The sequence below is a fragment of the Neophocaena asiaeorientalis genome, unplaced genomic scaffold, assembly GCF_003031525.2.
Source record: "Neophocaena asiaeorientalis asiaeorientalis breed wild unplaced genomic scaffold, Neophocaena_asiaeorientalis_V1.1 scaffold714, whole genome shotgun sequence".
Classification (NCBI taxonomy): domain Eukaryota; kingdom Metazoa; phylum Chordata; class Mammalia; order Artiodactyla; family Phocoenidae; genus Neophocaena; species Neophocaena asiaeorientalis.
The window spans coordinates 727,598-751,800 of NW_020175660.1; the positions used below are offsets into that span (position 1 = coordinate 727,598).

The following is a 24,203-nucleotide window of genomic DNA, read 5'->3' on the forward strand; positions in this document are numbered from 1 at the left end:
CAGCCAAGCTGAGGGAGCATCCACACCTCGAATTCTTGGGGCTGCATCAAACAGCATGTGGGCTTCTACCGCCTTGGCTCATCTAACATGTTAAAAATGGGCCAGAGGTTGGGCTGTGCCTGAGGGGCATGGCCAAAACAAGTAACAGTGGTGAACGTTTTATAGAGAATGTTTGGGGTAGAAACCCTGCCTCAAAGGTTGTCAAATCAGGGGGCCAATGACCAGGGAAGGCAAAGCCAGGAAGTTCTGCATAGTACCCAATGAAAGGGCACTGGCGGGCTTCCCTGGTGGTGCAGTGGTTAAGAATCCGCCTGCCAATGCAGGGGACATGGGTTCGAGCCCCGGTCCGGAAAGATCCCATATGCCACGGAGCAACTAAGCCTGTGCGCCACAACTACTGAGCCCGCGTGCCTAGAGCCCGTGCTCCGCAACAAGAGAAGCTACTGCAGTGAGAAGCTCGCGCACTGCAACGAAGAGTAGCCCCCGCTCACCGCGACCAGAACAAGCCCGCGCACAGCAACAAGACCCAACACAGCCAAAAATAAATTTATATTAAATAAATAAAAAAAAAAGAGCACTGGCCTCCAGAAAGGCTAGCGGCAAATGGATCAGCACCTTGGACAGCGACAGCCAAGTGTAAGGCAGCTCTGAAATGCCTGATTCTCCCCTACCTTCCAGATCAGAATCTGCAAACAGGGCAGGATGTTGCCAGCCCGTCCCCGCAAACATGATGCTTCACGGAGCCATCACAGCGCTTTTATTGCTGAGCCTACATGCTTCCTCAGAATCCTTCCCAACACAGCATTCAAGGCTCAACCAATTGCTTGCGGTGGTCCACCAGAGGAAAGCTATTGGGTACCTTGTGTCTTTACAGAATTACTACTAATAAAGGCCAGTTTAGTTGAAAACTCACTTCAACCCTACCAAAGGTAGCAAAGGTCTCCGTGTCAGAAAAGAGGGGCACACCTCTGGGTTTGATTGGAGGGTCTGGGTGGGAGAGGAGAGGGGCAGAGGAATGTGCCCACAGAATGAAACATCTGTTTCCTAGCTCACCTCCCCTACCTCAGAGGTCAGACTATTCAGTGTCCCTGTCTTTCCCCCTATTTCTCCTTTGTCTTGTGTGAAAATTGTTTGAAAAGTCCATGTCCGCATAAACGAGTTGGTTCATTCACACAGTGACAATTTCTTAGGGCCTGCTGTGTGCCCGCCACCATGCTAAGCAGCAGAGACATAGCAGGGAAGAGCACATGGCCCACTGTCTTGGAGCTTAGAGCCCGGGTGGGAGTAACTGCTCATCAAGGATTAGCCCTCATGAGTGTGTTGCAACAAGCTGAGAGCAGGCTGAAGGAAGGAGACGTGTGTCTGTGAGAGCATGTAACCAAGGAACCAGCTCTATGGGAAAGGGAGGAGTCTGCAGACAGGTGGAGATCAGGCACCCTTCCTTGGGGACTTGATCCTTGAGCCAAGTGGGGGTAAGGGATGTAAGAAGAAGAAAACACAGAATTTGAGCAAGTGCCATTAGATGTCATTTGGTCTTCAAGAATTACAGGAGCCCAGATGGCATAGGTAGGCTGGAGAGCTGATACCTGCTTCCTATGGCTGAGGTTCCCACCAAAGCCACCTTAAGGGCTTAGGAAGAACCAAGGCTTGAAGAGTTTCTATAGGTCAGAGCAAAAGGAGAGCAAAGAAACCAGGAGCAGTGAGGTGGGAAGGGTCTACAGACACTGGACCTTCGGCCCTGGCAGTGTCCACACCTCCCTACAGGATGCAGCCTCAGAGCAGACCCAATATCGGGAGTTGAACCACCAACACAAAGGGTTGTCAGGGGAAGGCTGGGCCACTAAGAGGTGCTATGACATGGTCTCAAACTCCTTCCCAGAGTCAGGGATTGAGCAGGGTTGGAAGGAGAGACCAAGTCCTGGACAGAGTCCAGTTCAAGGGCCTGGAGCCTCCGGCTGCCCTTCTCCCCATCACCACCTCATCTTAATTTCAGCACAGTGACTGTCTGCTCTTTCAGTTCCTTCTGGAAGACTCTAAACAGCATATTTGCTCAAGAGCTGAGGACAACATTCTGGTCTTAGAGAAGCAGAGTATTTAGGCAAAGGCAAACATATGCTGGTTTCTCTTCTTAGTTACATTCTTGGCAAAGGAATTATTTCACCAAGAGAGGAAAAACAGGACTTTCGAGGGTCCACCCCATTCTACCCTGGTCCCAGCTATGCAGCTGCTGACCCTCACCAGTCCCCCACACCCTTTAAACAAACGTAATGTGGGTGGCTGAGGCTATAAAAGGGTAGCATGGGGATCTTTGTGAGGTAACTGCTCTGCATCTGACTGTGGTGGTCACATGAATCCACATGTGATAAAACTGCACAGAAGTGAATACAAACACCCAAGTGCATGTCAACTGGTGAATATGAGCGAAGCCTATGGATTGTGTCAAGGTCAAATCCCACTTGTGATATGGTATGACAGGCGAGATGCTGGAGCACACAGAATCTCTGAATTGTTTCTCATAATTGCACGTGAATCTCAATTAACTCAAAATAAAAAGGTTTTTTTTAAAAAAACGCATAAGGTGGAAACCATTTTATCTTGGGACTAGAAATGGTCTGTTTTCACAAAGCAGTCATAGAAAACCTAAAGCTATTTCCTCAAAGCCCACTGTTCTAGTTTCCTCACAAGCAAATTATGATTTTTTTTTTCATATGGGAGGCCTTCAAAGAAGCCATGACCAGCCATGCCCAGTGTCCCCAGACCCACACAACCCCAGCCTGGCTCCATGACATTCAGGGTGTCCCTCCCCCTGACCTATGCCCCAGCCAGAAACCCTGAAACTGAGGGCAGATCAGGGCAGAGGGAGATAAGGAGCTGGGAAGGCTGGGAGAGTGGCCAGTGAGAGGGGAACACTTTGCAGAGGAGGCTTCCAGGAGGACCCATGCTGGCCAGCCTCCACCACTGCCTGCGTGCAGCCCTTCAGATCCCTGCCAGTGGTTTATTAATATTTTATTGAAAACTCTTAAGATGATTCCAACTTCAGCTGTCATGCTAAGGTGTTGTTGCTAGGCAACTTTAGCTCCTGTCTACAGATCTGTTTTCAGAGTTCTTCCCCCACTCACAAAGCTCGAGGTTCAGTCCTACCACCCAGAGACCCACTTGGCTCAGACCACCAACCGCTGTCCACACCCAGCCCACTCCAAAGCGCTCAGCCTCCACGAGCGATGGTCTAGCTCGCAGGTCTCCCAGTGCCTGGCCATGGCCCCACCAGAGCCCCAGAGCACCCCCTACCCCCAACTCACCATACTCGCTGTCGTAGAACATGACGAACTTCTGCCAGCGCAGCTCTGTCACCAGCCTGAGCATGACGTCATTGAGGCGCACGGGAGGTCTGGAGGCCAGCGTGTAGGCCTCGCCGTCAGGGCTGGGGTTCAAATGGCAGGCGGTACGCGGAGAGCCCCCTGGGTTGCGCTGGACAAAGAGGTGTGGGATGTGCATCGCATCTGTGAGGGACTGCAGGGCGTTGGCAGACGCACAACCGGTGGATGTGACCAAGGCCAAAATCCCCTGGGTCATGAGGTCACAGGCTGGAAAGAGAGGGGAAAGAGAGGGTGGGGTCAGCATGGGGGTGATGCTGCCCTGGCTTCAACTGGCACAGCTCATGCCAGGCAGCTCATTCCCAGGGTTCCAAGAAACACTGCCTCCCTCCAGGGACCAAGAACCCATGTCAGGCCAGGCCAGAGGCTCTCACAGGCACAGTCTATGATGCCCTAGTGATGCTGCCAGCTAGATGTTCTTTTTTTTTTTTTTTTGCGGTACGCGGGCCTCTCACCGCTGTGGCCTCTCCCGTTGCGGAGCACCAGGCTCCAGACGCGCAGGCTCAGCGGCCATGGCTTACCGGCCCAGCCGCTCCGTGGCATGTGGGATCTTCCCGAACCGGGGCACGAACCCGTGTCCCCTGCATCGGCAGGCGGACTCTCAACCACTGCACTACCACGGAAGCCCCAGCTAGATGTTCTTATGTCCATTCAACAGATGAGAAAACAGAGGCCAGGAGAGGCAAAATCATTTGTCCTAGGCTACTCAAGTGGGGAGAGTAGAACAGGGACACAACTCACATCTGCCTGAGACAGCCATCAGTGCTACTAAATTAGCCATCCTGTTTCCCACTTGGGCTGTGAGCCCCTTAAGAGCTGTGAGCTCATTTCGTTGACCCATGTATTCCCAAGGCCACGCCACAGGCCAAGAATACACTGTGTACTCTACAATTGTTGGCTGAACTGAACTGATTGGGGCTGAGGGGAATGAATAACATCAGAAAGGGCTTCCCTGGTGGCGCAGTGGTTGAGAGTCCACCTGCCGATGCAGGGGACACGGGTTCGTGCCCCGGTCCGGGAAGATCCCACATGCCGCGGAGCGGCTGCGCCCGTGAGCCATGGCCGCTGAGCCTGCGCGTCCGGAGCCTGTGCTCCGCAACGGGAGAGGCCACAACAGTGAGAGGCCCGCGTACAGCAAAAAAAATAAAATAACATCGGAAAGTCAGGGAGACACTTACCCCGGAGGATCCAGATTGTAGGCAAAACCCCCCAGGAACCCTAGGTCTTCTGGCCAAGTCCATTTGATCCATATCATAAAAATACTAGGTCAAACCCCAGAGGAAGCATTTGGTTCCAGAAGCCCAGGATTATTCAAAAGCCACTTGACAATAACAAAGGAAGATGCTCGTGCAGCAGCTGGGGCGCTGACTGCAGGTGTGTAGGAGGAACATGCCCAGGTGCCAGCAGCTATTTCTAGGGTAGCTGCGCTCAGGGATCACCTTTTGAAGTCATCCAGCAACCATGAGTTCCAGTAACCCCTTTTAGCCATACACTTAGACCTTTTTGGAACATCAGACCAATTAATAGAAAGATGCACCTCCCAACACTGCAACCCACTGCACCAGTTTTGAAGCAAACACTTATTAATAATGCTTTATGTGATGGCAGGAATGTGGGAAAGCAGATGCAGTTTCAAAACACAGCCTGTGAATGTCAGCAGGCCGTCTGCTGCAGACGGCAGACTTTTTTTTTTTCTTTAACATCTTTATTGGAGTATAATTGCTTTACAATGGTGTGTTAGTTTCTGCTTTATAACAAAGTGAATCAGATGGACCTAGAGTCTGACGGCAGACTTTTGAACAACTTTAACAATACGGTTCTTTCGGTTGAAAGCACCTGGGTTTATGTAATGCCTCCGACCAGGCTGGAAGGAGGAGACGGAGACCAGGGAGAGGAAATCCAAGGAGCAAGGTAGTAGGAGGCTGGAAAGGTGCGGGAAGAGGAAGACACCTCCAAGCTTTCAAATACCAAAGGTCAGCTGCTCCCCACGCACGGACACTCCCCTTGCACATTCATGGGCTTCGGTAGGAGGACAACTCAAATGCCCACAACTCTCCCGGCTGAACCCTCTGCCTCCAAACACAAGGCAGGAGGAGGGGGTGGTTAAACAAGAGATTCTCTGCAGTCTCTCTTGAAGATCATGCAGCCACCTAAATGCTCTGGCCCCTCGCATTCAGGCTCCATGCGGCCAAGTTCACTCCTGAATTGAAATCCAATCATGTCATGCTACTGCTTAAAGCCCTTTGGTGGCTCCCAAGACCGTTGCGGACAGAGTCAAACTCCTTGGGGCAGTCTTGCAGGCTCCCCAGTGCCTGCAGCCTCAGGTTCCTCACACGCCCCCGCCCGCTCTGTTACAGACCATGGCCCACCTCTCGGCCCCTGGAACCCATCACATTTCCTGTGGCCTCCTGAACCTTCACACCCACTCTCGCTTCAGGACTCAGACTCTACAACCCCAGACTAAGGACCCTTTGTCAAGTGCTTCATCTGCATCCCACACTTCCCCTATAAGGACACTGCACTGCGTGTATAACTGTCTCCCTCTCCCACTTCACCTCAAGCTCCAAGGGGACAAAGGCCATGCCCATTCTGCTCACCATCCTTTTCCAGACACACAGTGTGTCTGGCACACAGCACTCAGTAAAGACTGATACAATAGTACCGTAAGCCTTGACATTTTCATGCCCTCTGCTCAATAATGCCACTTTGGGCATCCATCCAAGCTGTAAAAATGGCTTCAGGTCCAAAAACATTCAGAGGATACTTATCCAGACTCTTGATATATTTATTGCTAACAATCTAAAAGATGCAAAGAGGTGAGTGACATAAAAGTGTTCCATTTGTTGAAAGCACACACAGCCTTTAAAACCATTTATGAAGATACTACAGTAAGATGGGAAAGTGCCTGTCATAAAATAGTTACGTGGAAGTAATACAAAATTGCATGTATTTTATGATACCAATTAAATAAAACTTAACATGCATGAAAGAAAGATCAAAAGGAAATACTGCAGCATGTTAAAAGTGACTGCATTTTAGAAGAGGTCTAGACGTGGTTTTCCTTCTTTTCTATATTTTGCCAAAATTTCATGTCATGAACAGGTAATTCCTTTACAAAAGGAAAACAATCCTCCAACAATGGATAAGTATGGAGCTATGTAGGAGGAGGGACTATTTTGTGAGAATTTTCTCTGTGCCCAAAACTCTGTCGAGTACTCTATATACATGAGTTCACATTATTCTCATGACATCCCTGTACAGCAGGCATCACTGTGTCTATTTTCCAGATAACAAGATGTGAAGCCGCACAACCGATAAGGGCTGGACTAAGTGGCTTCTTGTCTAAAAATGCTTCTGAGGGGTGACTAAGTGACAAAACCAGGGCATGACATTTTACACTCACCAGGATTACAACTAGGCAGAAAGCATGCTTATGAAAAAGGCAAGAGAAAACACTAAAAGCCGAGGTCTCTGATGATAAATGGATTTTTCTTTCTTCTCTTGTACATATTCTCTTTAATGCTGATACACTGCATTTATACGTTTAAAAAGTAACCTTACGGGCTTCCCTGGTGGCGCAGTGGTTGGGAGTCCGCCTGCCGATGCAGGGGACGCAGTTCGTGCCCTGGTCCGGGAGGATCCCACATGCCGCGGAGCGGCTGGGCCCGTGAGCCATGGCAGCTGGGCCTGCGCATCCGGAGCCTGTGCTCCGCAGCGGGAAGAGGCCACAACAGCGAGAGGCCCGTGTACCGCAAAAAAAAAAAAAGGAAAAAGAAAAAAAAGTAATCTTACAAAACACACTGTACATCACTAGGGTGTAAAGTTGCCCAGGAACTCCAGCCCCTGGTCCCGGCCCAATACACCCACTGCACCATCACTGGGTCTTGGCTCTCTGTCATCCACCCCACCTGGCTCCCTCTCAGGGACTTCCTGACTTCTGATGGCAAGCCCCATCCCCATTCCACATATGCTGGGTTATTAAGTCACTAGACCTCCCTGAGGCTCAGTTTCCCCATTTGGGCACACATCCCACTGCTCACCATGGCTGGATTTGTCTCCTTCCTCTTGTGTGTTTCATACATACACTCAGCACACCCACTAAGCACAAAGCCCTGCAATGAGCAGTGGGGAGGGGGAGGGGCAAAGGGCAGGATGAACACAGGCCCCATCTGAGGAGCTTAGGGTCTACCAAGGAGCCAGACCCCACAACTTGGCCTGTGAGGAAGGAAAGGGGAAGCTCCCTGGGACCCAGAAGAGGATGAACTCATGTGGGGTCAGCATCAGGGCCTGAAAGGAAGAAAAGGATTTAGACCAGGAGAGATGGGGGGAGCAGTGTGAGTGAGGGGTGCAGTGGGACAAAGATACAGGGGCTGGGCAGTGGGAATGTGCTCAGGGAACAGGTCCCCCTGCCCCAGGCCCGGTGGCAGCCAGAGACACCAGCTTCTTGGCTGGGCCTGGGCTCACCAGGGCAGCAAAAGGAGCACTAGAATCTCACAGACCAAAGCTCCAGTTTGGGCTCCTCTGGCCGGCGGCCGTGTGGTCATGGGCATGTCTCCTTCCTGAGCCCCCGTTTCCTATTAATTGAAGATATGAACCTCTACCCGGCAGAGTTATGGGAGCACTGACTTAGAACGTGGACCACAAATGCCAATCCCGTGCCATGCACAAGAAAAGATGCTAAATATTAATACATGTCAGTTTCCTGCCCCTCTCCTTGGGCATCCCCAGCTCCCCATCAATGCCCCCACCCAAATCATGCCCAGGATCCCAAGAAATAGCAGTTACAACAGAGAACGACCTCACTCCTGCTGCTGACCAACCCTCCCCGTGGAGGTGGGCACCCTGACCCAGCCCTGTACGGACACCTGCAGCACCACGGAAGCTCCTCAAGGCCTCGACCTCCTAGGTGAGCAGGGTGGGTAATTAAGGCTGGAAGCCTCTCCCAGGCACTAATGGAGAAGCCTGATACAAGTCAATTTCTAATCCACTGTGAATGGCTGCTAATTGGGGCACTGTTGAAATGATGGTTATTTAGAGGCTCCTAACATAAAAATAACAAGATCAAAATTCATCAGATCAAAGCCACACCAGCTATTAGCTTAAACAAGGTTGTGTGCTCATTCCTAGGATAGGACATCACACAACTCACAACCCAGTTGTAGAAGAGACACCGAACCCCAGTGCTGGCGTCCTGAATCCAGGCCCTGCCATGTACATGCTGTGGGACCTTGGGCGAGGGGCTGACCCCCTCTGGGCCTCTGTGCTTTTTCTGTCAGAGAAAGATGATGGCACCCACTTCACAGAGCTGTTGTGCATATCCTCTGAAAGGTCTTTGTATGTGAAGAACCACTTGGCACTGCCTGATGCATAGTAAGAATGTAGAAGTCACCTCTGTCTCCAGCTTAGAGGTGCTTCTGAAGCTCACTAGAAGATAACAGCCTTTGTTATCATTCTTTGTCTCCAATATCATATGGTCATAAAGCTGATCCCTCTCTGGATGATAACAATGCAGGCTTGATGGATTGATATGAGCTCCCCAAGAATGGCTCATCAGCTGCGAAAGTAAGAAGTAGAGGTGACTGTAATGAGCAGCTTCAAGACCCCTACCCAAGCTCAGCGGCCTAGGACAGCAGAGGTCTCTGGGCCACGTGATGGATTCCCAGGAATCGGGAAGAAGCAGGCTGTTCAGACTCAGGGTTGGGCCCAGGCAAGAGGATCCATGGAGCTCAGCCAGCATTCCCAGACAGCCCCACAGTCACATCCCTGCCAGCTTCCCCTGAGATGTCAGCGTCCTGCTGATCCAGGATTCTCCAGACACAGGACTCTCAGGGTAGGATGTGCTGGGTGTAGCACTGACAAGCAGGGTCTCCCTAATTCTCACCCCAGGTGAGCTTTCTGATCCCCTGGTGGGAAAACGGAAGCACAGAGAGGGCTGACCACTTGGCTAGGATCATATAGCCAGAGAGTGAATGGCAACGAGAGCATGAGAACTGGACCACCAGGTACCTCTACAGCCAGTCCCAGGAAGAGATGGTGGCCAGCAGAGGACAGAGGCCAGGATTCCATGGCTGACTCTACCCAACCCTATCCCTGGATGGAAACTCCTGGGGCAGCTCCACACTTAACGCAGGCCCTAGAGAAGGAGCCAGCAAGCAAGAACAAGGCCTCCCTCGGCTAAAGGCAAATCCTTGCATCAAGTAAGTCACTCGGGGCCTCAGGTGGGTGTTGGGGATAAGAGAGGTGCCCCCAGACATTGAGATCACTCTGAGAACCACTACTGATCCATGTCCAGTCTTCTCCATCCCCATGGGCATTCCTGGAAAATTCTCAGGCCAAGACTGGGGGAAGCAATACCCCAGGAGGCTTGTGCTGGAAGAGATGCACAATTCCTGGTGCCGTCACCTAATAATGATGCTGACCACGGCCATCGCAGCCCTTCCCTCCACCATGTGCCCTGAACGCATGGTGCCCAGAGCACATCCACACCCGTTCCTCCTGGAAGACCTGACGTGGTCCCCAAATAAGTGAGATCGCCCATGCAGCCCCTGCGTCTCTGAGGCTACACACCCTTTCAACCTCATGTGCTAACTGGCCTCTGGGTAGCCCCTTAAAGAGTGACAGGACTTCTCCAGATGGACAAGGCAAGAGAGGGCACTCCACCTGAGTGGAAGCAGCCTGGTAGAGGTGCCCTCATGTCGGAGAAGCTGGGCAAGGCTCCGCTGGTTACAGCAGGCAGCAGAAGGGAGAGCTGGCTCCGGGCAGCCCTGGGCTCAGCCCTGCCCTCCAGAAGTAATGATCTCTCTCTGACGGGGTGCAGCAGACCAGCCCCAGGCCCTCCAGCACCTCTGCCTGCCCCACAGTCTGGGCTCCATGTGAACAGCCAGGAGCGCTCACCCTCCCCCAAGCTACCCTCATTATCTGTGCCCTTCCTTTCCTCCTTTAAGCTGGCACCAACTTTATTAATATTTGAATTCTAGCGGCTAATGCTTTAAATTAAGGTAGCATTTATAAATACTTTATAGCTGATGAATAATTGACCAAATTTAATATTGTCATAACTCATAGTAAATTACTGATCTACGGAGAATAACTATTTTTCATGTTTTATTAAGACATTTCAAAGGTAAACAAAACCATGAAATGGGGGGAAACGGGTGGCAGCACCATACAAAGGTGAGCACTAGAGTTCGGGCCCAGCAGGACCCTGACCCCCATCGCCTCTCGCCATCGAAAGGCCCCCAAAGGGGAGGGTCAGTGAGGCCTCGCATCCCTCCTGAGCACAGGACAAACTTGACAAGCACCTTGTGCTACAGACCTTTTGCTTAAGTGACTCTCCCACCAGCATCCTCCTGCCAGACTCCTGACTCCTCGCTCAGTTTGGTTTCTGTCTGTCTATCCATACAGTCCCTCTGCTGCAAACTCCCTCTCTCTGCTCTCTCTGCTTATATAGGATGGCTGGGAAACCCCAACCCAGGGTCAACCGTGGTGGGTCCACCTGCCCACCCACTTCTCCATGTCTGTGAGCGAACAGCAGGGAGAGTCAGAGAGACCCACGCACCCAGCAACGTGGGGACCCAAAGTGGGGAAGCTGTGTCACCATCCTCAACAGGGCTCCGCACCCCGCCATATTCACTTACCTCCTCTCCACCACCTACCTTTGCTCATTCTCCTCAAACCTTCCGGGCTTCTCCCCAGTTCTTAGCACCAGATCTACCCACCTATCTGCATTTGTGCTGAAAGCTGAGGAAGAAAGCTTCTCCCATCTCAGGCTCAGGCTGGCCCCTGCTTACAAGCTCTGGTTGCTCCCATGACTCGCCGTCTCCCAGACCCAGACCCAGATCCATCACTGTGTCCTCTCTATGGAATCATCAACCTTCCTTGGTATATCTGACCCATCCCTTTGAAAGTTACACCTCGGTTCTGTTGACGGGTCCTGTAATCGCTCCAGCCCACAGCCCTCGCTGGGCTCCTGACCCCCAACCAGGGCGTCTCCCACAGTGAGTCCACTGGCAGCTCTAACTTGGTACGTCAACACCGAGCTCTCTGGGGTGTGATCCTGTCCCTCTTGGTCTCCCAATCTCCGTAAAGGGGCACTCCCAACCACCCAGTTGTTCTTGAACCTTCTCCCTCCCTGACCCTCTGCACCCAAGCCATCACCAAGTCCTGATTGTTTTATCTCCACAATGTATCTTGGATCTGTCAACTTTCCTCCATCTCCAATGCCATCACCTTGGTCTAAACCACTACTATCTCCCCACTGGACCTCCACACACCCAACCTCCCCCAGATCCACATGCCACCCATTCAGTCCACTGCAGTGGACTGGCCTTCATAGATTAAAATGCCAACCAGACTGTGCTGTCCTTGCTTAAAATCTGCATTAGCTTCCCGTCGCCCTTAAAATAAAGTCCACAGCCCGACAGGGCCCTGTGCCATCACACCCGTGCCCTGTGTTCCAGGTAGCTGGCTTTTGGGCAGTAACTCGGATGCCCAAGCTCTTGCCCACTTGTGGGTCTCCTCACATACTCGCCCTTGGCCTACCACACTCCTCCCACTCCTGTTTTGGGGGTAACTGTGACTCCCTGAATTTTCCACGAGCCCAATCTTCCCTCACGGTACTCCGCCTGCAGACCACCCACTGACATTTGCAATCGTGGACTGTTTTGTCCCATTCTCTGAACCATGAGCCCGTGAGCAGAAGCACCTGTGTACTGCACACCCTCCTAGCCTCTGGCCCAGCCCCCAGCATGGCCTAGCAAAGCAACAAACTATTTAATACTCTTAACAACTCCATAAGACAAGCGTGTCTATTGGTGTCCATATTTCATGGGTGAGGCAGAGCTTTCAAACTTGCCAAGGTCCCCAGATGCTCAGGTCCTCCCCGGAGTGAAGCTACATCCCACAATGTGGAGAAGGGGAGTTTCTTAAAGCTGACCCTCCACTCTAAGGCGGGTTTCACCAAGAGCTTAGAGGGTACCAAGGGGACAGTGGAGAGGAAAGCTTGCTGGGCCCAAGGCCTTGCCTAGGCAGCAGCGCCTGGGAGGGTGCCCCTCCTGCAGCATCTCCCACGCCCCTCTGGCCTCACAGTCAGCCCAGCCCAAGGCGGGGAACAGGAGCAAGGCCAAAGGGTCCCACTGGATGTTGGACTGTAGCCCAGGGCAGGGGGGCAGCTGGTGCAGGCAGGATGCACGGAGCCAACCAGTAGGGTGGGGAAGGGCCGATGGCTCCATGCCAATCTCTGGGGCCTCATCCTTATGCCAATTAATGAATCAAAACGGATTCCCTGCTCCTGCAGATTGGAAACACAGGGAACACTGGGTGAGATCGTGCTGGCTTATTTATAGCTCTCTGGCTCCTTGTTAATGACTTTTACTGCTCCACCAAGGGAACACCAGGCTCCCAGGCCGGGATTCACCGGAAGCCTACACTGTGAAAGTTAAATCAGGACGGTGATGAGTCCTAGGAGACTCAGAGAACCTCAAAAGCAGCTAAGCACGGCAGGGAGGGGGGCCTCCTGCAGCATCTCTGCCCCGAGGCCAGACGTCTGTTCCTGGGCTCCCCTCACCGTGTATCTGTGCTTGCACTTACTCATTCCTTCACCCAAAATCCTCTGATCATCGCTGTATCAGGTCCTGTGCCTAGAGATACAGAAGGCTGTGAGACTCATTCCTTTTTCTTAGGAATTCCTAAGGGAACCTTAGGGATTCAGCATAAAGTCAAATAATACACACTCAAGAGAAGTGTGCTAGAATCTTGTGGGAAAAGGAATGATTAATTTTGCCTAGCAAGGAGATGTCAAGGAAAAGTTCCATAGAGAAAGAGGCATTTGGGATGGGTCTTGGAGGATGAGTAGGAGTTTGAAAGGCATAGTAGGGGCCAGGCACCATTCAGGGCCCATCCAACTAATCACTGAGCCCCACAGCCTCCCAGGGAAGTGGGTTCTGCTACCCCATTTTAGACAGGAGGTGTAGGAGCAGAGACCCGAGGTTGGGGTACTGCCTGAAGTCGCAGGGGAGCCTGCCTTGAAACTGTGAGCTGCCCCTGACCTCAAAGTTGAGTACATGGGCCCAGAAGTTCAGGCAGGCCCACTGCTACAGCTGTGTGCCCTCAAGCAAGTCACTTAACCTCTCTGAGCCTCAATTCCTCACTTGTAAATGGGTTAAGAACAGTCCCCACCTCTAGGACTCTTACGAGGATTAAATGAGCGCAGTGAACCAGAGGTCACGTTTGGATATACATGGACAGGCCAGACCATGAAGCCTGACCTCAGTCCTCCCCGCATCCCCAGGGTGCCCGAGGCCAGCTCTGTGCCTGCCTCTCCCCTCCCTCCACCTGCATTTGTCTCTGGAAAGCCAAGGCCATCCAGACACCAGGCCCCAGCCTGGTGCTCCTTCCAGGGCCCATTGGCCCTCTCAGATGGGGAACAGAGACACCATGAGGCTTCAGGCTCTCCCTTTGCATCTCAACCCATGTCTGACTTTTTCTAGCTCTCTCTGATATCTCTCTTATTCTCTCCGTTGTTTCCCACTTTCTAAGTCTCAGCTCTCTGTCATAGAGAGAGAGAGTATATGTGTATGCAAATCTCACTCTCTCCCCCACCAGCCTATGCCCCCTCTCCCAGTAGGACTGACCGTCCCAAAGGGACAGAGCCCCACATCTATGCCTTGGCACCTAGTCTTCATCCGGGGCTTGAAAGCTGACCCATGGATGCCCACCTGTAGGTCTTCAGCTCTCTGATCCTCCCCGCCCAGGGGATTAGTGTAGCAGGAACAAGTGTCACCTCTGGGCCATGACCCCTTCCAGGAAAACGAGGAGGGCGCAGAAACATCCCCATCCTGCCAAGCTCCAGCGCTGAGCTCCAGCTCCAAGACTTCGCACTAATCCTGCAACCTGGGCTGCCAGCAGGCTTCCAGAAGGCAGCTCCCAGGCTCCAGGGTGCAAAGCAGGGGTCCTTGAGGCCAGGCTATGTCAGGCTCAAATCTCTGCACCTGCACTCCCCTGCTAGAAATTCACATCGCTGTCCCCTCCTCGTCATTCCAGACCCAGTTCAAGTGCCTCTTCCTCTCCAGAGGCCTTCTTCGCCCAGTTAGAACAGCACAGGCCTTGCGCCTGCTGTATCCCTACCACATACACGATTACAGCTCAGTGTCACTGTTTGTTCAGGGGTCTCTGTCACCTTCTGGACTGAGCCCCCTAAAGGCCTCTCTGCCCCTAGCACCCAGGCTGGGATGGACACTCAGATGCCTCAGGGGAGCCGGCAACAATAGGACAATGCTGGATGAGCACAAGGCTGGCCTTGGTCCACCACCATCACTGGGCAGCCCCAGATGGTTGCTATCACCAGGCAAACCTTAAGGCCATAGGTTGTCACCGTCCTACGGGGCTGTCTTTAGGGTAAGTACCCACAGGGACACCCACACACACCTCAGTCCCCCTCCAACAGCCTGGGCAAGCCAGGCATAGGTGGATCCAGCCCTCTGTGCCACTCCCTGGCCTGTCACCTGGTTGGAACCATGCTGAAGCCCTCCCAAAGGGCAGGGATAGCCCACTCTCCAGGGACGGATACCACCCCTAAACCCCCATCTTCTGGGCTCTGCTGGCCCAGAGGAGCCCCCAGTCCATCCTGCCGCCTTCCTTGGTTCCGTGACTGGAGAGCCACACGCAGTCTCCAGATGTGAGCCTTGAGCTCAACACCGCCAACTGCCAGACGTCCCTCAAATGAGGGATGTGGGCTGCCGAGCCCTCTTCAGGGGCCACCCCTCCACAGCTCAGCGCCTTCCCTCACCCTGCCCCACCTAGTTGCTGGCCTCCCTGGCTGTCACCAGCCCCCATGCTTTGAAGCCAAGCCCAGGAAGATAAGCAGCGAGGGGCAGCCCCCTCACGCCTTCCTCACTCCTCTGTACACTGCTCCCCACAGACCGCATCACACGGCACCTAGGGTGAGGGCAGCAGGCAGGAAACGGGGCAACACCAGGGAGGTGCTGGTGGCAGCTGGAGCTGGTTACACCACCCAGGTCCTGCCATGTTCTTCACATCCTTGTCATGGTCTTTCCATGAAGAAATCCAAGCAGGCTGCTGTCCACATTTACTGGTCCAAACCCACAGCTGACTGTGAACAGAATGCTGGCAGGAAAGTGGTCCCACAAACACCTGATGTGCCTCTTATATGTGAACTTCTGTCCACCCAGCCCTCTGATACTCCTCCCGGGAGGCAGCAATCTTGAAACCCAAGCCACATCCTGTCACTTAGCATTCAGCCCGAGCGGGACACTCGTCAGACGTCAGTGTCTAATTTTTTTTAATGGGAGGAGGGCAGGGAGGGATGGGTCACAGCACCTGCATTACACAGAAGACATGAAAAGAAGCCTCTGGCACAAAATACATCTTGAATCAATTCTAAGATGCTAATTCCTTCCCCTTGGGAAGTGTCTATTCATTCACCGTTCATTCACTTATCAAGCACTTAGCACACTCCTTCCCAGCCTCTTTTATTTATTTTATTTTTTAAATAAATTTATTAATTTTATTTATTTTTGGCTGCACTGGGTCTTTGTTGCTGCGCGCAAGCTTTCTCTAGTTGCAGAGAGCGGGGCTACTCTTTGTTGCGGTGCGCGGGCTTCTCATTCCGGTGGCTTCTCTTGTTGCGGAGCACAGGCCCTAGGCGCGTGGGCTTCAGTAGTTGTGGCACGCGGGCTCAGTAGTTGCGGCTCACGGGCTCCAGAGCACAGGCTCAGTAGTTGTGGCACACGAGCTTAGCTGCTCCGCAGCCTGTGGGATCTTCCCAGACCAGGGCTCAAACCCGTGTCCCCTGCATTGGCAGGCGGATTCTTTTTTTTTTTTTAATTAAAATTTACTTTTTTTTTTAACACCTTTATTGGAGTATAATTGCTTTACAATGGTGTGTTAGTTGCTGCTGTATAACAAAGTGAATCAGCTATACTATACATATATCCCCATATCCCCTCCCTCTGCGTCTCCTCCCTCTCACCCTCCCTATCCCACCCCTCTAGGTGGTCACAAAGCACTGAGCTGATCTCCCTGTGCTATGTGGCTGCTTCCCACCAGCTATCTATTTTACATTTGGTAGTGTATATATGTCCATGCCACTCTCACTTCGTCCCAGCTTACCCTTCCCCCTCCCCGTGTCCTCAAGTCCATTCTCTACGTCTGAGTCTTTATTCCTGTCCTGGCAAGCAGATTCTTAACCACTGCTCCACCAGGGAAGCCTCTTTTAAACTGAAAGCCACATTAGTGCAGAGGACATCCGATGACATATAGGGGGAAGGTGGCAGGCCACTGTCCAGCCCTCTGGGGCTAAACCAGAAAGAAATGAAGCACTGTTTCCCTCGTAGAGAGATGAACAGCACAGTGGTAAGAGGACAGGTTCTGGCGCCAAACTGTCTGGACTCAAATCACTGCTCTTTTCTTACAGCTACATGGGGCTTTGGGCAAGCCACACCCTCTCCAGGCCCCACCTTAAAAATAGGATTGCAACAGTGATTTCAAATATGATAAATGCATTTAATCAACAAACCAAACAATGAAATATAGTGCTCAAGGCCAGCCTCTGCCCACCTGTGCCCATGCCTAACAGGGTGCCAGCTGCAGCTCTGCTGGTGAGGGGTGAGGCGGGGCTGACACCCAGCCTGGGTGCCTGCCAAAGCCTGCAGCGGCTTTGCTCATTCCCCCCAAGGCCCTGCCCGCGCCCTTGAGTTCTAACAGCTCATCATCATCCTAACAGCCATCATGACAACACCCAGCCTCCAGAATTGTAGAGACAGGGCCACTCTTAAGAGAATGAGTCTAGAGGAGACAGCTGCCCCTGCTCCCAGCAGCCCCCACCTGAGGGTCTCTCAAGAACAGAAAAGGGGATGGGGCGGGTGCTGGCCTGGCCCCCAAAGGCAGCCTTCCCGGCTGGACCAGCCCTACAGCCTGAGGAAATAAAAGCAAAACCCTCAGGATATGGGCTGTGGCTTGCGTGGCCCTGGCCATTCAGGCCAGCCCTGCTGATGGCTCACTCCTGAGACCTGCATGAAAGAGCCCAGCTAGTCCAGGGACATTACCCATCTCAGTTCCCAGGTGCTTTGGAGCAGACCAGGAGAGAAGTCAGAAATCTCCTACAGCCAGCAGGGATGAGAAGGGATCTTTGCCAGTGATAATGAAAATTTTCATAGTAGCAGATGCTTGGAGAAAATTCAAAAACAATACGACAACTCACAAACCAGAGAGGAACTTAAGAGAAATGTGATCGGTGGGGGTCAGTGTTCCCATTGGCACCTTTCTAGCCACAAGAAGACCGATTGGGAGCCAGGTCCTCCCCACCAGGTAGTCAAATTGCCCCCGAGAGCCCACCCCAAATCTCTCCGATCACCTACTATGTGCCCAGCTGGGGCCCACACTGGGAACACAGAGGTGATGCAGATCTGGCCCCAGGTCCCAGAAACGTCATCTAGAGGGGGACCCGGGGCATGCGCCACACGAGGCTCGGTGTCCACGGAGGGATGTGAGGCAGGAGGTGTGTGAGCTGGTGGTCATGTGGCCTGGAGCGGCAAAGGGCTTCACAAAGGGCAGGGCTGCTGATGCTGGGCCAAAACATAGATTCAAAAGGGGACCAAGAGGGGCTTCCCTGGGGCTTCCCTGGTGGCGCAGTGGTTGAGAGTCCGCCTGCCGATGCAGGGGACACGGGTTCGTGCCCCGGTCTGGGAAGATCCCTCATGCCGTGGAGCGGCTGCACCCGTAGCTGGTGGCCTGGTGAGAGCCAAGGCCCACACGTGGCTTCTGTGGATCTGCCAGGAATGGGCCGCTCATCCCGGGGTGATGGGGACACAAGGAGGTGGGTTCACAGCGGACGTCTTGCCTGCTCAGCTGAAGGGCTTTGTTTTGATCCCATGAGCACCAGGGAGCCTTGGAGGCTCCCCTCCTGAGCACAGGCGAGGCCTGCCTTCGGAGAAGTGGCCCAGTGAGGACACAGCAAGAGGACAGGAGGCTGCAGCTGACTCTGCCTGCTCTTCACGCTGGTAGGACCTGGGTCAGTGAGTGCCGGGACAGGAGGCAGAGAGGACAGTCCAGGCCACTGGAGGTCAGGAGCACTGCGGTGCATCAAACCAGGGCGGGGAGGCTCGGAGAATAAATGAGAATCACCCCCCCCCACACACACACACACCAATACCACAATATGGTGCTTGTTGTGATCTGCACTCCCCCGAGGCATTTCCTTGCTGTGAAAGAGGCGCCCTGTGGATGGCTGGACCTCGAAGGCATGGTAGGTTGAAGTGGTACCCAGCTCCAGCCCTGCCCCAGGCATGGGAGGCAGCGCCCCCACCGCTCTTCTGCCCAGGCACCTTCCCTGGAGATGACAAGGGGACATGGGGCAGGAGGACACAGTCACCAGTGTCCACACCAGAAGAGGAATGGGGAAGATGGGGGGGCTGAGGGCTTAGTCCCTCCGAATGCCCCAGCCAGCAAGCATGCACGTACACCACTCTGCGCAGAGAAGGAGGTCCCACGGCGGCGCTGGCAGCTGCCCAAGCCTCACTCCAAGCCACTGAGCCTCGCCGGGATCTGGCAGGGATGACTCCGGGCAGTTCTGCAGATACCTGAACTCCGTGGCCTGCCTCAGTGCCGTCTCTCCTCCCTGCAGGGGCCTACACCTCGTCGAAGGGCAGCTCGGCTCAGCCCTTTGGGCAAGTGCACTCCCTCCCACAGGCCCACGCGAGCGGGCAGCCCCCAGAGGCCTGCGTCTGCTCTCCAAGATGTGGCTGAGGTGACGTGGACAGCAAGCTACAACCATATGCTGCGTCTCATCCCAGAGACACGTGATACTGTGGGCAGAACAGGCCATGGGAGAGACCTAACTTACTGAGCAAATAAGTTCCACATGACTGCTTCTTCCTTATCTGGTTTGATCTGCCTGACAATTCTCAGATAAGATTATTGACTGCCAGAAGGAGAAAAACAAATACTGCATGCTAATACATATATATGGAATCTAAGAAAAAAAAATGTCATGAAGAACCTAGGAGTAAGATGGAAATAAAGACACAGACCTACTAGAGAAGGGACTTGAGGATTATGGGGAGGGGGAAGGGTAAGCTGTGACAAAGCGAGAGAGGCATGGACATATATACACTACCAAACGTAAAATAGATAGCTAGTGGGAAGCAGCCGCATAGCACAGGGAGATCGGCTCGGTGCTTTGTGACCACCTAGAGGGGTGGGATAGGGAGGGTGGGAGGGAGGGAGACGCAAGAGGGAAGAGATATGGGAACATATGTATATGCATAACTGATTCACTTTGTTATAAAGCAGAAACTAACACACCACTGTAAAGCAATTATACTCCAATAAAGATGTTAAAAAAAAGGGGCTTCCCTGGTGGCGCAGTGGTTGGGAGTCCGCCTGCCGATGCAGGGGACACGGGTTCGTGCCCCGGTCCAGGAGGATCCCATATGCCACAGAGCGGCTGGGCCCGTGAGCCATGGCCGCTGAGCCTGCGTGTCCAGAGCCTGTGCTCTGCAACGGGAGAGGCCACGGCAGTGGGAGGCCCGCGTACCACAAAAACAAAAACAAAAAAAAAAGATTATTGACTGTGTTTTTCAGACGAAAAAACTGAGGCTCAGAGAGGCAAGTCCTTTGCCCAAAGTCACACAGCAGGAAGACAATAGAGCCTGAGTTCGAACTCAAGTAAGTCTAACTTTGCAGATCCTGCTATTCCCACTCTATCAAGTGATACAGGTGAAGACCAAGGACCAGGAGGCGACAGACTGATGTCAAAAGTCAAATGATAAAAGGAAAGAAGGAGAACTTTCCTGCTCTCATTCCCACTAAGTGGGCTCTATCCCTCCCCTTCCCACCTCCTGCCGAACCCAGAATTCCCACCCTCTCCAGTGCCAGCCCCTCCAACACTCCCAACATACATAGACTCACAAATCTCTTTCCTGCATCTATTTAAACCACGATAGCATCAGGCTGAGTAAGCCTAAGTGCCAGTACCTATATGGGCGGAGCCCTACGAGAGAGGGGCATCACTCCCCACCCCGGCCCACTCCTCCTCCTTCTTAGAGAGCTACTCACACTCCCACACGGTTAGCCAGAAGACACTCCCTAAGCCTCAGAGCCTAGGGTGGACAGAGGAAGGCACGAGGAGAGGTGGGCACTGGGACGCTGCAGCCCACCCCAGCTACGGTCAGACTCATGGCCACCCTGCCCCACCAGCCCTGCCCTGGGCCTCCCAGCACAGCTGCTTCTGCTCTGACAGGGCCACACGGACACTGCCCATTCACAAAGACCCCACCCCCAGGTGGCACCACACCCCCTGCACCTCCATCGTGCCCCAGGGGCCCCGACCCACCCTGAGGAGGCAACCAGCTGACATCTTTAGTGCACCCAGGCTTCACGCCCTCTACACAGCCATCCAGGGCACTGGCCATTGCCACACCACCACCCAAACTCCGTGTCCCCCTCCTCCTCCCACTTCAAAGCTCAGCTCAAGAGTGCCCACCTTCAGGAAGCCCCCTGGGACCTTCCACCCACACACACCCACACCCCCCAGCTCAGCTCAGCCTGGCACTTGTCACTCTGAACGATCACCTTCTGTCTCTGCCACCAAAGTGTGAGCTGTTGGAGGTCTGGGACCGTGTCGAGGCCACTCCAGGGTCCCCAAGGTGCAGCTGCCTGGGGAATGTGTATTGAAGGAGTGAAACCGTTGAGTTAGACCAAGCCGAGGTGCTGAGGACTCACTTCTTATAGAAAGTACTGATTTTGCCCTACAGAACTGCGGCTCGAACATTCCAGCTGAGGACCCAGGTGTGAAGAAGGGGAGGGGAGGAAGGAGGGGGATGCCATTTCCAGCCCCTCCCACAGGCCGGAGTGGGGAGCTGAACTGCCCAATGACTTGGCCAGGGCCCTGGTACATCACAGAACTGAGAGGCAAGCACCGCTCAGGGTCTCCGTCCACTTCCTGCACTTCTGCAGCCGTGGCACCAGGAGAGGCAGCCGCCCAGAGAAGCACAACTCTTTGACCTTAAATGGCTGACTTCTCAAGTGGTTTGTAAAAGGATGTAATACCAAGGGAAGCAGTACTCCAGGCTGAGAATTACGAATATTTATAGTGTTTAAGCATAATCGTATTCAGATGAGGACTATATATTGCTCACTGCAGTTCGCAGTCTCCTTGGAGCACATTATTTTTCAGGGAAGGTGGACTGATACCCGAAGTTGGCCTGGATACAGCGGGGTCTGGAAGGCACCTTAAGAGGTACTGGTATCCCGGCTTAGAGGTCCCACACCTCTTTGAGGGCAGAACCTTTTTTCAGTTCAAAACTGGTCCCTACCTGAGGTAGCTGTTCTATGAGCACCCACTGGCTGCGAGCATTCAGTAAATGAACGTGCACGTGGTTACCCCAACCAGAGCAACATTGCGGTGGTGTGCGGCCAGGGTCAGGCTGGGGGCACTCATGGAGTCACCCCTCCTTTCTATAGAGCTGGGACCCCCAGACACCCACTACAGGGAGCTTTGGAATTCCACAGGCCTGGTTCAGTTAACAGCTGCCTGATGAAGATGTCAAGACCTGCGGATGGGTATAGGTGGGCTGATGATGGGGCACAGGGCACAGCCATGAAGAGAGAGAAGAGGGTGAGGACGAGAGAGAAGAATCCCATCACAGGCATCCCAGAAGACGCACAAAGCCAAACACCAGGGAAGGGGGGACCGGTCTGCTCCTACCCACCCATCCTTGGCCACCAGACACAACACACACACCCCACATACACACATACACACACCACACACACCACATACACACACATACCACACACACACACAAAACATATGACACCACACACACTCATTCTGTACACACACACTATGTATCACACACACAGCACAGACCACACACCACATACCATACACACAGCACACTGACTACACACGCACACACACACACACACACACACCCCTCACTCATATGTAAAGCTATGGAAAAGCCACTTCCTGAGCTGACACTCCCTAGAGCGGCGGATAGAGCCCACCCAACACAGCTTCCCCCGCTCTGCGCTCCCAGAGGAGCAGGGGTGTTTGCAACAGCAGGAGCCACCCCAGCAGGTGTCTCAAGTCCTGGCCCAGCCTCTTCTCTCCCGCCCTCCACCAGGAGCTCAGGGAGAAGCCCCACCAGAGAAGCAGCGGGACCTCACCTCTCCCGCAACCCCTTACCCAGACACAGTCCCTCCCCGAGCTCCACAGCTTGCAGCGCTAATTAGGAAACTGAGAAACCAAAGGTCACCTGGAGACAAGTGTAGAGAATCACCAGGCTTCAGCCCTGCCATCATCTCGGATTTGATGCATGTGCCCCGCCCGCCCAGGCTTCAGGGGCCACAGTTCCTCCTTCTCTGCACTGTCACACACCTGGCGCAGAAGCCACCTGGAGTGTTTATGCAGCTCTTGGAAACAGCCCCAGATGCATACAAATCTGCCAGAAGAAGGGGGTGGTCTCCAGGATGTGCATCCCCCGGGCCTGGCTGCAGCCACAGCAGGTCCCTCTCCCAGTTCCGGTGAGGCCTGGGACAGATCCCAGGGGAGAAAGAAGTTGGGGGAAGGTGCAGTCAGGAAAAAGAGGTCATAGGACAACGGCAGCTGAAGCCACCGATCCACTCCACGGGGCCCTTTTTCTGGGATGGAGGATGGGCCCTGGGCACCTAAGGGAGTCCACAAGTCCAGCACTAAGGCCCCAGGGGCCACCCTAAGAACTCCTGCAGAGCCAGATGGACAGAAGCAGAGCATGCAGCCTTCGAGGAGAGGAGAAAGGAGGCCCCAGCAACAAAAGGCAGGGAACAGAGGCTCCCTGTAAGCAGAGCTCATGGTCCTTCTTTCATCTTCCTGCCTCCAGTCTTGCCTCTTTTGTACATTTCTCACCCAAGGCATCTTTCTCAGACGCTCCCCTGCTTAAGACCCTCACGGATTCCCATCCCTATGGGACCAGCCCCTAGAAGGCCTGGCCCAACACTCCCATGAGCTGAGCCTCATCCAGCTTTCCACTCCGTTCCCCAACGCCGGCCCCACCACTCACACTGCATCTCACAGATGACTTCCTGCTCCCTGCTGCCCTTCTTCCTGCCTCTGAGCCCCTGTCCATGCCGGCCCTCTGTCTAGAAGACCGTCAGCCCAAGTGCCACTCGTGAATTCCCTGCTTGGTCCCCAAGACACAGCTCGAGCACGGATCATCTCCCAAAGCCAGCCACTGCTCCTATGGTGGGTGTGCTCCCCTCCATCACAGGCCCTTGGTGCTCTCTCCCCATCCTTCTAGACCGTGAGCCAGGATCCTGGGGCCTAGCATGGTGCCTGGCACGTGGCAGATCAAAAATGAACACAGAGGAAATGAGTGACTGAATGATGACAACAGAAGGATGGATGGACGGATGGGTGGGTGGGTGAATGGGTGAATGAGTAAGTGGATGGGTAGATGCGTAAACAGGTGGTGGGTAGGTGGATGGGTGAGTAGAAGTGAAGGGAAATGCAGACAACCAGGGGAAGGCTGACCTTGCTCTGGCCTTGGGCCCCTGCCCTCACTCCATGCTGCCAGAGCACAAAGGCACTTAGAAGGATTAAGCCTCCTTCATACATTGGAGTGGCTGGAAATAGCTCTGTGCAGCCTGCGGCCACTACCTCCCAACAATCGGCCTCAATCAACACCCACCTGTCCCTGCTGACAGTTAATTCCACCTGACACCCTGGCTAGGCAACTCGGAGCCGCCAGGTGTCAGCCCCAAATGAGGGATCGTAGGGGCTGGGCCTACTCAGCCAAGGCCAAAGCAAAGTCACCTTCCTGGATCCCC

The 24,203-nt window shown here is 53.7% G+C and overlaps 1 protein-coding gene across 1 annotated transcript in view; it reads right to left on the bottom strand.

Annotated features, from left to right (window-relative positions):
* GRID1 (glutamate ionotropic receptor delta type subunit 1) overlaps nt 1-24,203 on the bottom strand; it is a 662,424-nt gene that overhangs the window by 528,725 nt on the left and 109,496 nt on the right. Inside the window, exon 3 of the mRNA XM_024731429.1 lies at nt 3,300-3,584. Coding sequence (XP_024587197.1) covers nt 3,300-3,584 — 285 coding nt within the window. The remainder of the gene's footprint in view (nt 1-3,299; nt 3,585-24,203) is intronic.